Source organism: Neolamprologus multifasciatus, chromosome 7 (assembly GCF_963576455.1).
Source record: "Neolamprologus multifasciatus chromosome 7, fNeoMul1.2, whole genome shotgun sequence".
Classification (NCBI taxonomy): domain Eukaryota; kingdom Metazoa; phylum Chordata; class Actinopteri; order Cichliformes; family Cichlidae; genus Neolamprologus; species Neolamprologus multifasciatus.
The window spans coordinates 49,788,647-49,806,222 of record NC_140445.1 but is presented as its reverse complement, the minus strand read 5'-3'; the positions used below and the strand labels follow the sequence as shown (position 1 = coordinate 49,806,222).

General features: G+C 40.2%; 2 protein-coding genes across 3 annotated transcripts; one reads left to right on the top strand and one right to left on the bottom strand.

Moving 5' to 3' along the window:
* Nucleotides 1–2,222: 2,222 nt before the first annotated feature.
* Nucleotides 2,223–8,087, top strand: irak4 (interleukin-1 receptor-associated kinase 4). 2 transcript variants are annotated; one of them, XM_085167537.1, is made up of 11 exons: nucleotides 2,223–2,765; nucleotides 2,849–3,000; nucleotides 3,333–3,464; nucleotides 3,912–4,072; nucleotides 4,152–4,216; nucleotides 4,311–4,425; nucleotides 4,526–4,635; nucleotides 5,239–5,425; nucleotides 5,871–5,933; nucleotides 6,266–6,430; nucleotides 7,783–8,087. In XM_085167537.1, the coding sequence occupies exons 1-11, from the start codon at nucleotides 2,605–2,607 to the stop codon at nucleotides 7,843–7,845; spliced, it is 1,374 nt and encodes a 457-aa protein (XP_085023663.1). In that variant the 5' UTR covers nucleotides 2,223–2,604; the 3' UTR covers nucleotides 7,846–8,087. The 2 variants fall into 2 exon arrangements, with proteins under 2 accessions (XP_085023663.1, XP_085023662.1); XM_085167536.1 differs by having other exon boundaries at nucleotides 2,224–2,765; nucleotides 2,849–2,994; nucleotides 3,306–3,464.
* A 2-nt stretch (nucleotides 8,088–8,089) lies between these two features.
* On the bottom strand, nucleotides 8,090–17,187 carry twf1a (twinfilin actin-binding protein 1a). Its single transcript, XM_085167538.1, has 9 exons — nucleotides 17,073–17,187; nucleotides 15,637–15,717; nucleotides 15,313–15,491; nucleotides 14,188–14,283; nucleotides 13,921–14,025; nucleotides 12,140–12,265; nucleotides 11,308–11,458; nucleotides 11,048–11,169; nucleotides 8,090–9,364 (listed from the first exon to the last, which is right to left on the bottom strand). The coding sequence occupies exons 1-9, from the start codon at nucleotides 17,095–17,097 to the stop codon at nucleotides 9,197–9,199; spliced, it is 1,053 nt and encodes a 350-aa protein (XP_085023664.1). The 5' UTR covers nucleotides 17,098–17,187; the 3' UTR covers nucleotides 8,090–9,196.
* Nucleotides 17,188–17,576: the final 389 nt, after the last annotated feature.

Here is a 17,576-nt window from a genome sequence, read left to right as displayed (position 1 = left end):
CTCCATCTCCTACTAACAACATACATTTGCTCTAATGAAGTCCCACGTCATTATGCAGAGGTACTCAAATGTCCTCACCTGTCATTTAATAATGAACAACTTCTGACGAGCTCCAGTTGGTCTCATGTATTATGTATTTGCAAAAGATGGCATCAAACCTCAAGCATAAAGAGAATAAACACTTTGGGGCACCACAATTGCAGTGATGGCTCTCATTATGCTTTTCCCTCACAAAATAACTTAATTGCGTTTTGGTTATTTATGTGGTGAAGTCTCCTTTTCATGTAATGCAGACCATCTGTATGCATTGTCATAGAAGTTGTTTATAAGTTTATGAGTCACTAACTTTTATTAAGAGTATCACTCGTGGTGTCATCAGCCAAGCCTATAAAAATATAATCATAACAGGCCTGTGGGTTACAGTTGCCTCTCTCTGCTTAGATCATCTCTTGTATGCTCCTTTCACAGAGACAAAGTGAAATGACTCGCAACTGTGTAAAATCATGCAAATGTTGCTTGTCATCATCGGGACTCATCAAAATCACATGCAGCATTAAAGAATTGTATTAGCGCGTGTTGTGAGTTCAGTCTGTTGGTGCAGTGATGGCCATGTGCTCGGGGTCACTGGTTTCACAAGCTCCATGCTAAAAGTAATAGCCTTACATACAAACATTATTTATGTCTTACTTCAAATAGGTTTTGGATGACTTTGGGTAGATTGAGATGACATTTTAAAGTTTAGTTTGTAATGTAATTTTCAATCTTATTTTTTTATGTGTTTGCCTGGAAACAAAAGTTGAACACAATATATAGGAGTGAAAATTGTGTCCCATTCATGACTGAAAGTTTAATATCAAATAAGATCAAAACTCAAGCAAACCTGAATTTAACTTATGCTTTGATGCAGTTTGGTGTGTGCACAGTGCAGCAGGTCTCTGTGGGTGGTTTGTTTGATGGTTCGAGCTGATGTTAATAGCTCAATAAATATCAAATGGATTTTAATTTCACTTGTTTGTATTAGCATTCAAAACATGTTATTGTAAGACTTTTCTGATGCAAAAAAAAAGTTTTAATCTTGTGTGTGGGTTATTTGTCCGAAATTTATGTCTCACACACACGCATCTTGCACTTCATCACAAATCCACCCAGTAATCCATCCCATCCAGTAATACAGCTAGGCCTTCCATTTGCACATGGAACTGATTACGGTTCATCAATTACAGTGCAAATAGCAACTAAGACACCATAAACAGATCCAGCTTTTTTGTAACACAGAAACAAAAAAAAAGGTACTCCAAGCAGTTCAGACCAAATGCCTCCAGCTGTTTGCCAAATTTGTTTGACATGAGATGGCTCGATCGAGGTCACCTCCTTGATGTAGTTTTAAAGTTTCCAAGAAAAAAAAAGCAGTTAAAGAAGTTTTTTTTCCTGCAACACATTTGGGGAGTTTATTTGGGGAGGGGGGTTCTATGCTGGACTGTGACTGTGATTTAAACACCAGTGAAAAAAAATTGTGCCTAATGGGTGATGGATAGGCTGATCGATACCTAACATCCTGCAAAAATGGCACCCTTTGGTTTATGTTGTGTGTTGATGTAGCAACATAGGAGTTCATAAATGTCCAGTTGGGTGTTTAAATACACAAATAGGTACAAAAAAGATGTTTGTTTTTTCCTAATACTTACTTATATAGTTATTTGATCACATTTCCAAACGAATGCATGCGTGAAACCTAGAGTTCAATAAGAGAAGATGAAGATGGAGATTGAGAAGATGTTAAGGGAATTATTTTCTTCTATTTTTGTGCATTTAAATTATATGCATACAAGTATTCTAATATTTGACATACACAGCAATTATTATGAATTCAATCACAGTTCTAAGGTTATTCACTCCATCCATCCTCTTCCGCCTATCCCAGATATCATTTGGGTGAGAGACAGTTTACACCCTGGACAGCTCGCCAACCTGACTCAGGACTAACACAGCAAAACAGGCAACCATTCACACCAACGGGCACCACTAACTACATGTCTTTGGAAGGCAGAGCACCCACGCAGACACCATGCAAACATGAAAGGCCCAGCCGAGTGGTGGACTCAAACCCAGGGTGTTCACACCGTCAGTGTGTACCCCCGAATGGAAGACTTGTTTTATTTTTATTATCCACTAGAGGGCACTGTGACACTGTAAATCTCCAAACCACCATCACACGACAGCTGTCTCCCTTTCTGCTCTTGTGTTACCAAAAAGATAATTATATAAATAACCACACGCAGGTTTATTGTTAGTTTGTTGTGCCCGCTTACAGATAAGAACAGCCAGCACAGACTGTATTATACCATAGCACTCAATCTTTGCGTTTCCGCTTTGTAGGTGGAGACCTTTTGTAGGACAGCCCTGCTGTTTACGTTTGGGGAAGTTGCTCAATATCGGAAAACACTTTTTCTTTTAGGTATGTGAGCAAAACATAACTGTTTGCGATTTTTCTGGGTTAAAGAATCCACTCGATGGAGTATAATTAACGTCTTCAGGTCTAAGATTATGAAAACATGACTGTTAGATAAAGCCCAATCTCGGGTTTGGTCACAAGCTCCCCGCAGAATGGATACTCCAGTAACTTCCGCTACTTATATTCGCAACATCGGTTTTCGTTTACGTCGCAAATTGTCCGACTTTTTGGATCCTCAGGACAGGTGGAAAGAAGTTCTTGTAGATATACAGAAACCGAGCGGGGAGCCGAGGTATTCCCAGCTTCATGTCAGGTAAGATGGGGGCAAAGTTTCTGAATGAAATCACGCTGATTGTTTATTTATTGTTTACTGAATTTGTGCCGCTGTCTTTTAAGGCGATTTGAAGGTCTTGTTGCACAGGGTCGCAGTCCCACAGTGGAGCTGCTCAATGACTGGGGGACCACCAACAGCACAGTGGGTGAACTTGTGGACATTTTGAAGAGTCACGAGTTACTGGCTGCTGCCAGTGTTCTGCTACCTGGTATGACTTTTAAAAGCCATTAAATAATAACCACACGCAACAGGTAGAATAAACCTGTTGAATCTTAACTTACCCCAAATCTTTTCCCAGTATCACCCTCTTTTTTTTTAAATTCTTGTAAGAAAATAAGATGTTAACCACGAGTTATGAAATTGCAATACGAGATGTAGCAAAAAACGTCTGCGCTTTTTGGGTAGAGGATGAGTAAACATCTGTTATGTTATATTAAAGGTGTGATGCCTGGAGCACTGATACAGGATGTAAAACCCAATCATTTATTCTGATAATTTTTTGTTTTTGTCCTCACACAGTTGAAGAGTCCAGTCCACTGGAGACACAGCTGACTCCTTTAAAAACCCCAAGCACTGCTTCAACCAGACTGCTGGAAGAGAGAGACGTGCAGCAGCAGCCCGTCACCACTGTGTTGCAGCTTCGAATGCCACAGGAGAACACCGAACCAATACACACAGGTCTTTCACTTTTTGATTATGTATTAATTTTATGTTCATATCTTGATTGAACATGTGACATTGAACGTGTGACACATATGACATTTATTAACATAGTCATTTATGAGTCATATTCATGCGATGTTTTAAGTAGATAATGTTCATCTTTCATTATCTGCTGAAAAGTCTGGTTCCAGTGAATTAAAATGTCATATCTTTCTCAGCACCATGTAAATCTGCCACTGCAGTACTAAAGTAGTGCAGTAAATCTACTTGATTACATTAGAGCACTGTAAACTAAGCTGCTCTATAGTGGTGTAGTGTAGTCAACAAAGATGATATTTTGATTTCAATAAGCGATGCCGCTTCTTCGTAAAGATGTGATGTTACGTAATCGACAGCAGGTGGCAGCGTCGGGCTCTTGAGCAGAGAAGTTAATGAGGCCGTTTACTGTGTCTCCCTCCTTAGGCTTCTCCAGTTTCTTATATAGTGACCTGATGAGGATCACAGGCAACTTTGATGACCGGTCCACGTCAGCTGGTGGCAGCCGAATTGGAGAGGGAGGCTTTGGGACGGTATACAAAGGTCTCCTGAATGACAAACCAGTTGCAGTGAAAAAACTCAATCCAGTAAGTGAAAATATTTTTAACAGAACCACATGATTCTGTGTACTGCTGTTAATTGCATCTTAGATATTGTATTATTTAGGTGGATGACATGCCACTGGATAAGTTGCAAGATCAGTTCAACCAAGAGATCCAGACTCTGAAAGTGTAAGTTTCCCTCAGGAAGAAGGTGAAGAAGCATATTTAACATACATGTATTTACAAATGCAGGTGTGGTTTAATAACAGCATTTGTTCCACAGGTTGAAACACGAGAACTTGGTTGACATGGTTGGATTTTCCTGTGACGAACAGCACCTATGTTTAGTGTACGCTTTCATGGCCAATGGATCTTTATTAGACCGACTGGCTTGCTTTGTAAGCATTATTTACTCTTCTACACAAACAGTCTGCTTTTCAGACCCAGTGCTTTCATAAAGGGATTTAATTACATGCTTTTTTTTTTTTGTTCATTTAGGAAGGAAGTCCTCCACTTTCCTGGCACCACAGGTGCTTGATAGCAGAAGGGACAGCCAAAGGTTTGGAGTATCTGCACTCCAACCATCACGTCCACAGAGATGTTAAAAGGTTCATAGTGCGAAAGCTTTCATCGTTATTGGTTTAGAGATATCCCACAAAGAAGAGAGAAAATGTCCCGTTTTTGATGTCCCGTACCTTTATGGAACACTATGCAAATTACATCACATTACGGTTTTAGACAAAGAACCAAAAAAAGACTTTGGGGATGTAGAAAAAGCTTTCCCATATGGTTCTCTGCAGATCATATGACAAAGTTCTCTTTAGAGCTAAATTAAAAGTAGAAAAAGGTTTCATTTACACTTGTATTCACGTCCCTGTTCCGAGGCACATGAAAAAACTGATGCCACACCTAGATTTATTTTATTTTTGTTTAATCTGATGACACCAGTAGTAGCTAGTAGTTTAACTTAACATGAAGATCACGAACAGGTTCATTAGTAATGCAACAGTACAGTTTGGGCACGAAAGGTACAGTTTGGTAATTTAGTGAGTTTTATAGAGGCTCATAAGCAAAATCATGCAAGAGGTATTGATGTTTTAATTTAACTCTTGGCAAGGAAGCCAGTAAAATCACATTTCCCTAAATGTAGAAATATACATGACACATGACTGGATGTTTTGTTGCTCACGCTGGTATTTCTTCCCTGTTAGTGCGAACATCCTGTTAGATGAATACTTTGTGGCCAAAATCTCAGACTTTGGTCTGACGAGAGCATCGGCCAAGCGAACCTCGACGACCATGATGACTGAGAGGATCGTGGGTACCCGTGCGTACATGGCACCGGAGGCGCTAAGAGGAGAGATCACACCAAAATCCGATGTCTTCAGTTTTGGAGTGGTAGGCTTTCTTCAGACACACACACACACACACACTGATACACACAGGTAGGGCTGGAGAAACTGCAGCTGTAATGTAAAATGTAGAGCAGTACTCAGCACTTTCCTTGACTCCAAGGTTCTCCCAAACTACTGACACATATATAACTGCAGGACACAAGCGTTGCAGTATACTTGTTTCACTGTTTGTGAAATAAGAGCTCTATGTTGTTTATCATCTGTCATTATCCCAAATCTGCTGTGGGACACAGCGATACGTATTAGTAGCTATAATTAATCAAACATATTAACCATTAGGTGATTTCCGGGATCAGTACTTTAGTAGAATCTCTGACCTTGCCATGAAGCATATGCATTCCTACATACTGCAGTGTTGGCGATGTTACCCGCCGCCACATGTAAGTTTTCCTGCCGTGCGATTAACCCCGTCTCTCTGCCATCTACAGGTGTTGTTAGAAATATTGTCTGGACTCCCGCCAGTTGATGAAAACCGGGAGCCACAGTTCTTGGTAAGTTACACAAAAGAGGCTTTCATCGTGTTATCTGCCAAGCTACACTTTGTGCTTACAGCTTATTAAAGGCTTTGCCTTTAATGAGTCAGGGAACATTATCGGTTAATAGTCAATTTGTTAAGGATTTAAACAAAAAAGTTCAAATCTTCCACCTTTAAAAGTTTCATCTGTGCTCATCGTGTGCTGATACTGCATTTGATGTTTAATATACAAGTCAGCATCTATGGAACATGTTTGCAGAAGATGATTGTTACATCACTCTGTGTGTGTGTGTGTGTGTGTGTGTGTGTGTGTGTGTGTGTGTGTGTGTTCCCTACTTCATGTCCTAGATGGAGATGAGGTATGACATAGATGATGAAGATGAGGAGCTGACTCTGGAGGATTTTGTGGACAAAAAAATGAAAGCCTGGGAGCTGAGCCAGGTGGAGAGTATTTACTCCTTGGCATGCAACTGCCTCCATGAGAGGAAAAACAGACGGCCTGTCATCAGACAGGTACAGGAAAGATCCCAGCAGATTTAATGTATAGGTCAAGCTACTGTGTTGGCATCTGCACAGCTTTTCACCTTGATCTATTTGCCTGTGTTATGTGCCTCTGCTGGACCAGGCTGAATGAAGAAATCCCACAAAGGGATTTTTTTTTTTTGTTTTAGTTTTTGAAAAGAAAAGAGGATCATTAACAACTGAGTCGACACTTCATTAAATACACCTGTTTAACTGCTTATTAACACTAATATCTAAACAGCCAATCACATAGCAGCAACTGACTGCCATATAGGCATGGCTGTGGTCATTTAAGCACCTCGAGGTGACTTTTGTTGCAATTTGATGCTGTGTAAATAGCACATAACCATATCCAGTGAGTGGCAGTTTTGAGGGTGAAAATGCCAGAGATCAAAGGAAAATGGGCAGACGGTTTCAAGCTGATAGGAAGTCAACAGTACTCGTTATCTTAACAAGGTATGCAGCAGAGCATCTCTGAATGCACAACATGTTGAACCTTAAAGCAGATGGGATGAGCAGCAGAAAGCCGAGGCCACAGTTCACTCAGACAACAGAACATTGGAAAAACATTGCCCAGGCCAATAAGTCTTGATTTCTATGACATTTAGATGATAGGATCAGAATTTGGCAAAAACAGCATGAAAGTCCAGCAATGTACCAAAACCTCAGGCTGCTGGTGGTGTCATGGTGTAGGGGACATTGTCTTATCACACTTTGGACCCCTTAATACAAACTGAGCGTTTCTTAACCACCACAGTCCACCTGAGTGTTGTTGTTGACCGTGACCACAGTAAACCGACGTTTTTATGACTGCTTCCAGGAAGGTAACACACCATGTCACAAAGCTCAGATCGTCTCAAACTGGTTTCCTGAACATGACGAGTTCACTGTAATTGAATGGCCTCCACAGTCACCAGATCTTAGCCTTAATAGAGCATGTTTGGGACGTGATAGAAAGGGAAATTTGCATCATGAATGCATGATGCAAATCTCCCTTTCTGCCACATCCTGACAAATCTGTGTGACGCTATATTAACCAAAATCTCTGAGGAATTTTCCAACACTGTGTTCAATCTGTGCTGCAATGAATTAAAGCAGTTCTAAAGGCAAAAGGGGGCCCAACTTGATATAGCGAGGTGTACCTAATAAAGTGTATGGGGAGTCTATGTAATAACAAACATATTATTTAGGGGATTTAGGGAGCAAATGCAGGCAGTAAGAGAACGGAGACTGCACTCTTGTCTTGTTGAACTAAAGGAAAATGTCATATTGTTGCTACTATGTACATATATATATATATATATATATATATATATAGTCATGATTGTTGTGTGTCTGAACAGGTTTACGCGGAGATTCACGGAGTCGTCAAAAACATTGCACTGGAGCTTGATAGAAAGGCGTGAAGCAAAGCATCGTGGGAATTGTGAGCTTGCTTCAAACTGCAGACTGACAGAAGAATTACTGCAGTTTTTTTTAAAGGCATGTAGCTTACGTGTGTAATTGCTGTAAAAATACTGCTGAATACATTTCTCTGAGGCCTTTAAACAAATCCAATGGCCGAACTCTTTCAGAATGCTGACTGGTTGTTCTTGCCAGTGTTAAATGTATTTATTACGAACAATTAAAGAAATAAAGTGAAAGAAAACGTGATTTAAATATTTTATTTTTCTTCTTTAAAAGAATTATAAGAAAACATAAGACCAAACATGATTTTTCTATTATAATGACACTGTATGAACATAAAGGGATATTCCCTTCAAACATGAGGTGAGCGAAGTAGTTTGCCTAATATTAATCAGTACATCAGTGGATGTGGCAACATTTTGATCAAGGTAATTATATTATTCCCTTTCCCATCCAGTAGCGTGGCATTCCCTGTCATTATGGGAACCAGAAAAGCTGGAAAAGCTTCCTTCCTTGTGAAATCTGAAATGTGTGGATGTAATATTTCTGGAAGCCCCAGTTCTTTCACTGTGATCCTTACCGACGTGGACATCTACCTCAACAGACCAGACTGTTTCTTAATCAGAGAGCATCACACAGCTACAATATGTACATTTACAGCACTTGCATAGAAAAATAAGTATCTCAGCAGATGATTTTTTTCATGTAAACCACAGTTATATCAAAAAAGAAGTCAATTTTTTTCCCCCAATATAAAATGGACCATTAAAATGAATCATCAGACACAAGTTTGAGAATTATTTTTTTTCTGCTTTGGAGCACCTCATTGTGCAAACAGTAGGAGACAAATAATCAACACATTAGACACAGAAACATTAATTGACACGAGGAGGAATGGAAGTTAGGAATTTGAGCACGTGAACACAAAATGGGGTCTTTTCATCATATCGGCGCAAGTTCACATTAGTTACACTAACATTTTTGAAGTCTCAGAGCTGGCAACGATGTGAAAATTCAAAAAAACAACCTCATCTTTGACTTGGTTTGGGCCTCTCTGAATTATAGTAGAAGGATTTTTATGAATGTACTAACCTACATGAATGTACTTCCATTTGGCAAGCTACAAATGGAAATTCTGCAGTGTGTCATTGCTCAGTTGTCCTTGGCGTGCATAGCTGGGTCTGTGGGTGAACTCTGTGGGAATTTGAGGTTTTTGTCTTATTATTTTAAACAAGCGTGTCGAAAATGATTAACCCCCCCCCTCCCTCCTGCCTTCCCCTCCCCAAAGCAGGAATGTTCCTCTGTGGACCGTGCTCGGGGTAGAGGTGGTGGTCGGGCGGTGAGGTCTGTTTAATCTTCCTCCTCTCTCTCCCCCGGTGGTCGGGTGATGCGGCGGCCGCCCTTCTTACCAGCGGGGCCTTTGGGCTTGGCAAAGCGCTGCTTGTGTGCGTGCTGCTTGGGATGCACCTCCTCGTACAAGAAATCACTTGTCAGTTCTTCTCCGTTTTCTATTTCCAACTGGGAAACAGAAATATTTAAAAAGATGAGCTGGACCACTGGTGCATTGTGTGACAGATTAAAGGAAAAACATTCACCCCTGTGCCCAACATTGAGCATGCTGTTTGAGGCCCGTTGGAAAGGGTCACTACAAATGAGTTCTAAGATGACAACATGGCTTTTATTTGCATGACAGATGTTTAATCTGAACAGACAGTAAATTCTGGAAGTGTTCCTGAACCTGTGCAGTGTTTTCCATGACATGTGTGCTGTTTTAAATACAGCACATGCACTCAAATCGATCCAAATATCGATAGTATCAATGCCAACGCTGGTATTGGTGTCAGATCAATATTAGTGCCATATTATTAATGCTTTGTCTCCATCCTTTCCTCTCAGTTCAGTATGTAGCCCACTGAATTGTGTTAAAAAAAAATTTTGAGAAAAACTCAATGTAAATGAAAAAAAAAACTATGAAAAATGTCTGAACTTTTTTTGTTGACTGTCACGTTCAGAATTTGCAAATTGATGCCGATTCATCTCATAAATCATGACACACTTCTCTCCCCTACATAAGCTGTATTAATACATTAAAAGCATTGGCATTGGCAATATGATGTGTAATGCAATGTGGAGTAAATTATGGGTAGAGTGCCCTTCACCACCATCATCAAAACACCTTATGAGGAAAATATCCTTTGGAAGCATGGCGCTCCACCCTTCCTGTAAATGCCTGGAGATTTACTGTAGAATCAATAATAAGAATCTTTGAACCTTTTTTGTGGCTCCACTCTGTAGGTTTTCAGTCTTGTTTAAGCAATACATGTAGAATAAGGTTGACATTTGTAATCAGTCATATCAGCCACCAAAACCATTTTAAACTCTGTATGGAACACAGTACAAATACTTTTGTTATCAGGAAATCTCTTATGTAAATAAATGATATTTATTTTACATAAGACATTTGATTATTATAGTATATCATAGGGCTGTTCGATATAACGATATATATCGGATGACAATATAAAAACATCTATCGTTTCATTTTACGCTATCGTTTGTTTCGTGGTGTCGCAAAATAAACTGTTTACGGTAATATTTTTTCATCGTTTTGATGGTCACTATAGTGGCTATTTTAATTTCTTAAAGTTCTCTCTTTCTCTTATATTTAATATTACCACACTAAGGACGGACAAGCGCCTGTTTTTATGCGTTGTCGTTAGCAACAGCGACGGCAACACCTTCGCGTGTCCGCTTGTTTATGTTCCACTTAAACCTTTCACAATAAAGCTCAAGATCCTGTTGAGACTTTTCAAAATAAACTGAATCACGTGAAAGAGCAGATTATTTATGGATGAGAAGTAAAAAAAAGAGTCGCCAGGTGCTAAAAAATAAACCTTAGACTCAAACGTTAAAACAGGCTTTTCCCCGCAGCACGCCGTGTAATAAATACAAAGAAAACGGCGGCCTTTACAACTTATGTCTAAAAATGTATCGTTTCATGCATCGGTTAAAACACTCGACTCCGGGTAAAGGACGCGCAGCTGGAAACATTTCACACAAGTCGAGCTGCCCGAGATTCACAGAATTTACAGAAATTTTTTGCGATTTATATCGTTATTGGACGATAGAATTCTTATATCGGGATATGAGATTTTGGTCATATCGCACAGCCCTAGTATATCACAAAACACAGCGTCTTACTTTTTTCTCAATCTCAAGCTGGAGATTGTTTTCCGCCATGTCGACCAAGGGATTTTTGCAGCTGGAATACAGCATCCTCTCTTTGATGCTACACTTGTACCCTGGCATAGAATAAATGAAGACTACAAAGAAAGAAGGAAAGGACAGTGAGATAGGAATCACATGAAGCACCATTCAGAGCAGAACCACACAGAAACCTGCACAAAATACAGTGTTTGTTTTTTCCTGCTGTTCGTAATAACCCGTGGGAAATCATTTACCTGTGGACTCTAAGTAGTCGCCCTCATGGGAATGTTTGTAGAGGAAGAAGTGGTAACGTGGAGTATCTTTAGGGATTCTCATTGGGAGATCTTTCAGCTCCGTTGGCTCAGTGCCGCACAACCGAATGAGCTCCTGTTCAGCATCTAATTGCTTTTTTGACAAAAGAAGCAAAAAGTTACCCTTTAAGCAAGCCGAGTGCTCCTGTAACTACAAGCTCCCTGCTTTGGTTACCAGACAATGTGAAAAATCTAGGTGGTGCCAGTAAATACTAAACACCTCCCTTTACATGCTAATGTGATCCTCAGCAGCCAGGAGTAAAACTAGTAAGGATGAATAGAACACATAAAAGAAAGAAATGCACTTTAACTAAGCTTTTAGACTCATGAAAAGGAAATCTGATGCACAACCACAACAGTGCTACAATTATTCCTTTGTACTGGACTCATCTGATCTTGTGACACAAACCGTCAGAATTTCAATGAGCAGAATTTACACAAAGGCTTTTTGGACAAACTGAGTAACTCATTGTGTCAAACTAGAAAGGTCTCCTCGCCAAAACAATCTGCATCTTTCCAAACACAAGGTAAAAACTTCAACTGCACATTCAAATTATTGAATATGAATATGTCAGTGCTGAGCTAATTACTGTCATTTAGACCAGGATACAGCCTTGCAGACGTGTATGTAGAAAGCTGCAGACACCAGGAGTATGTGGCTGGTCTTACAATACTTTGTAATCCCATGGCATGTAAAAATGCCCAGATGTAGTGCTGTGACAGGTATGCTGACACTTGGCCATGTAGAGGCTAATAACCCCAGCTAATAACTCACCAGTTGTACGTAGTTGATTTTCTTGTCCCTGAAACGTTCAAGTGCTGCGACGGCATCTTTATGAATAGGGAAAGCCACTCCCTGCAGAGTCTGCTGCTTGGTGTCCACACTGATGTCAGTCTGCACCTAAACACACCACAAACAAAGACACAGAAACAAGACACACTTTGAGTTCTACAGTCCCATTATCGTCATTAAAACACTACAATTGACAAAAACACTGAAAAATGATATCAAAGCCTTTAAAGTAGGCTGATCAGAGCATTACTTAGCAAGCATCAAATGTCTTCAAAATCAAAACATAAGCCACAATAATTCAATAAGTGTAATCATGTGAGGGCACACTGTTAAAAAAGAACAGAAAAAAATAACTTTTTAGGATTACAAGTGCTTTGCACATCTTCAGAGGTAGACCTGATGATTACAGATGAGGTGCTTGTATCGAAGTGACAAGGCGCCTCCGAGAAATTGCACTGAAAACTGGAAATTCTGGAAGGATTACACTGATGGATTGCATCTATTTTTAGAGGCTTGTTCCCACAAAATGCAATGCCATGCAAACATGATTGAGCCTCCCATGTAGCTATCGCGCATACCAAAAAGGATTGCAGGTCTTTTATCCATCTGCTTGGAAAAAAGCGTGCAGTCTCCGAGGCAAAGCAACAATAAATATTCCAAAGGCTTTTTGAGCTAGGCAGTACAGATTAACAGTATATCATCTTCCTTTAACAGCTGGGCAAGTGGGAAGAGCAAAAAAACCTCACTTCCCATTTGCTCTGCTGCTTTTAATTGACCGTACTTTTGGAGACAGCCTGCACTCTACTCAGAGCACTTCCATATATGGTAAGAAAGACAGTTCTTGTTCATGTGGCGGAGCTGGGAGAGCAGCAATTAGAAACAGGTTGTTTCTTAACACTGAAGAAATTCTCGGCAAAATTCTAGGAATACTCTCCAGAAGTTTAAAGAGTGAAACTTCAAATGTTCCCATTTTCATTTGTCTGTTGGCGTCTATGTGGCACATCCCTGGAGACCTTGAGATCAGCACTGTAAACACTGCTGACGACACTAGCAGCCTGCAACAAGTATCACATTACAGCACTTCTTTATCTGATCACAACAAAGGCACAAGCCATTGATGCAGCTCACCTGTACTCTTGTGACCAATCACTGCTACAGAATCCTGTCATTTGCATTTAGCTCCCAACATGTAAATGTTCGATTAGAACAATCAAAAAGCTCTTCTTTTAGTCCCTTTGCTGATTAGGCTAACCAGTGTTTACAACTCTAAACAGCACATTTTGTGGAGCTAAGGGTATACACACAGCTAATAGCTTTGTCTCTTTCCGATGCATTAGAACATCCTGCTGTTCTAATGCATCAGCATCTCTGCACTGCACTGATACTGCCAGGCAAGCATATGCACACTTGCATTGCTGCTGACCTTGTGCTGTTTGGAAGGCTTCAGCGCCAGCTTTCATTGATACCCTACACTGTACTGGTTTGGATTTACCTACCACACCCAGGATATGAGGAGGGATACCGCTGAGCTAAAGCAAGCCAGTGCTTTCTCCCACTGAAGCCTCCAATGTGATAATGACGTAATGCCAAAAGAGAAACGAGAAGCCTAATCCACACCCACTTTAGAACACTTCAAGCCAGAGAACTTGGCAGCAAGTGTGCAGCAAGCACTGCACAGAACATTGTTTCCTCCAAGATGATGACAACTCTAAGCGGTGACCAAGTGATAAAATCCAAATCACTTGTCTGAGTGTGTGTGTTACCTCATTCAGTTTGATCTGCCTCAGTTCCTCTTCTGCAGCAGTAAGAGGCAAGGGAGCAGCTTGAGAGGTCAGATGTTTCTTGTAACCACTGAGGCTCAAATCATCCTGCAGGTAAAGAACAGCCCAATCACACGGCATGCAGAAACACACACTGACTCACTGTTACTGATATAGTAATCACAGTTCCTATTAGGTGTTAAACACTAACACTGACACTTAACTTGGCACTGTTAAGCTACTGAGTAACAAGCCTTTCACTTGACCAACCTTGCTGGTACCAAAAATCTCATCCTTGATGTGCCCGCCTCCAAACTCCTTCTTCAGTGTTGCTCTGGTAGCAGCATATAACATTTTGTGTCGCACCTGTTATGAATATCAAACAAAAAAAAAAAAAGTTTTTTTATTTAGCAAACTTTACACAGGACATAAGGCAATGAGAGCTTTATCTTTAAAGAGAAAAAAAACATTTTATTGTTGCTTGCCTTAAAAAAAGTGAGAAATATTATAATACATATTACAGCCGGTGCTTCTGTCAAGACATTCTTTCATGTGTTTGCTGGTTTATTGCTGCATTTCCTGTCATAAAAATAGGGAACTGCTCAAATACATAGTTACACTAGTGGTAACCAAAACTTTACAAGATACCTTTAAATATCAAACGTGTGATTTTAGGCTACACAAATCCAGCTCCAGTTCTAACGGAGTGGAAAAAAAATGCACATGATAAAAACGAGTGCATGCATGCATTGGAAAAATGTTTTGCAACTTCCAAGCAAGCCTAAACCTGAAGGCTCGTGCTTTAAACTAGAGGTCAGGAATGCTGAGCTCAGCTCCTCCTTCAGAAAGTGACTCTAAAGTCCACCGTGCTACAAATAATCCTCCATTGCACTTTATCTGGGCACCGGTCGCTTCTCCTTGCAACATTCCCCATTTCACTGCTACAGAAACACACTTGTGTGTTTTTTGTTACGGCTATTCTTATTCACAGCAGCTCCAGGCTGCAAGTGGTTCATCAAGTTTCAGTGAGACCAAACAACAATGACTTAAATGACACTGTGCGAGACAAGAACGCATAAATTACACGCACATACATTTGCATTACAACAAAACACCAATGCATGAAAGGAATATGCCACCTAAAAGCAATGAGGGTAAATTTTAAGTCAAGAAGGAGAGGCTGAGGCTATGCACCGTGTTATTTGGAAAAACATAATTTACCCATATTTAGCTTTCAAGAGGTCTGTTAGGAAATAATGAATGCATATAAAAGAACGGCTGCCTTGATGTGGTAAACCCCACCCGTCTGATACCCATAGCAGAGAAGGACAAATGCCATGCAGAATGGAAAGCTATTCATTAAAGCCGGGATAGTTTGAGGGTTTTTTTTCTTACAGCAGAGTGGTCCGGTGACCAGGCCAGGAAGATCCACTCGTAGCCCTGGTTGTTATTGGAGTCTAGCCGGTATAGAACGTAGCAGGGCACATCATCGTCGAGGAGGGGTAGCACTAAAGAATCGTATTCCTGGTCCCATTTTTTTGATGCTTTCCTGCTGGCACCTAGAGTCAGCTGCTCTGGAGAGCAGATGTGGACAAAAAGAGAAGAAAAAAAAAATCAGCAGTGCAGAGTTTTGTTTCTTTATAAAGAAATGCTAATGTCAGCCTTGGCAGACATTTAGGTAGAAGTAAACAAACTCCTGGACGCTAGCGCGCTGCTTACCATCCTTGATGACGATCTTTAGGGCACGATACTGATCCCCACTCTTCGCACTGGCAAAGATATCCTTCACATCATTACCCGCTGAGAAAAAAAAAAAAAAAGACATAAGAGGTCGGGGTTTTCTTCCCCTCCTTTAAACAACACAAGCTCAACAACACCACGCTCATCTTAACATGACCATCATGAGTCGTATGATTATGAGTCTACACCTAAAGGTTTAATGACTCATAATAGCCTGTGAACCATCTGATGTCAGCCATTAGACAAAGGCCACAAAATGATCTTCTCATTAAGCATTCAGCACCTGCAGACCTTTGTAAAGTTAGCATTTTATCCCGTATTGCACAGGCTTTGAGTGAGCAGGCCATCAAGAAAACTCGTCAGTCCTATTATTTTGGTTTAACCTTTGATCTCAAACCCAGTCACAATAAATACATTTTCTTTTAATAAATTTAAAAAGGGTGATAATTCAGATTCAAACCAACTTCTTAATAGCTGTAACACAAACCCCAAGAGCACCTTAATGGCACAAGTCCAACAAACTATTTAGACATTTTTAAAATCACTTTTGCAGGAAGGCACTAAAGCAAAATCTTCCATGTAACACAACAACACACAGGAATGCATGGTAGTAAATGAACTGGGTCATATTCCCTGAATTACTAGGATTCACTTTTGTTTTTCACCACCACCAAAATCTGGTGAGCTACAAACAACCACAAAAAGGGTTTAGCTTAGAGGAGCCCCTGTATTAAGCTTTACGTTTAACATATATATATTTAAAAGATAAAACAGAAAAAGAAAAAGAAAACACTATTCGGACACAGCAGTAACAAGTACGTTTGTACTTCTATTTTAAGGTTGCCTGATTTGTAAGTTTAACCTCGGGGGTTGTTTCTATTTTTGCTGCGATGCCATCGTGTATAACAAGTGGTCACGCCCTGCATAAATCCCTTTTTCTTTTAATTACAACACGGTTTAGGCAATGCCAGTACCATTCACGGATTATTGCAAACACCGACAGGTACCAGGCCAGCAGTTTGTCAAAATGAAGACGTCGTCTGTCCATTCAAAATCTACTCAAAATCTAAACACTACCGGATTTATGCTTGATGCTAAAAGGCTGGGGCATTACAGGCTTTTCGAGCACTGCGAGGGGGAAAAAAGTATGAGTAGTCGTGTTTTAGGTCGCTCGTAAACTGATTAGAGACTCAGGATTAGATTTCCTGGTCATAAGTGTCCAAACAGGGCACGCACACACACATATGCACACATCAGGATAGCTCAAAGCTAGCTAGGAGTGGCTAGCTAACGTGACACTAGCTTCCCCTTGCAATTAATTGTTGCAGGCGCTTAAAGCTCGCCGGGCAATCAGACACGCAGCAAAACAAAACACGTAAAGGCCGAAAGCTGTGAATCAGAAAGAAAGCATCTACCTTGAATGCCCGTTTGATGTGACATTGTGGCTTTCGTCGGATAAAAGATTGATGCGGCTGATCAGGCGAAACCAGGGCAGAGAAGCAGGAAGTGGACTACATCGGCGAGACCCGCCCCGAGTCTGTCGTCACTAAAATCCCAACAGGAAGGTAATCGTGTTTTATTTTAATATGTGTGTTTTTTTCGGTCTTTAAAAAAAAATTCTTCACTCTTTATTAGATTTTCGCTGCTTTCTTTTTGTCAAATATGAAAACTGTGTTCTAGCTTTTTTTTAATTTTTACTTTCCTGTGGAAAAATGAACCATACAGTTTGTTGATTTCTGCTGAGCTGTGTCATTCAAAGACTCGGCGTATTTATAAATACTGGGGTTCTTTTGTCACATTTGATAAAAAAAAAAAAAAAAAAGACAGATAAATATCGACTAGTCAAGTCCTGCACCTGAATGAAAACAACCAATCAAGGGGAGGGGGCGTGTCCAATGGTTGCTCGCGCATACCTTTGC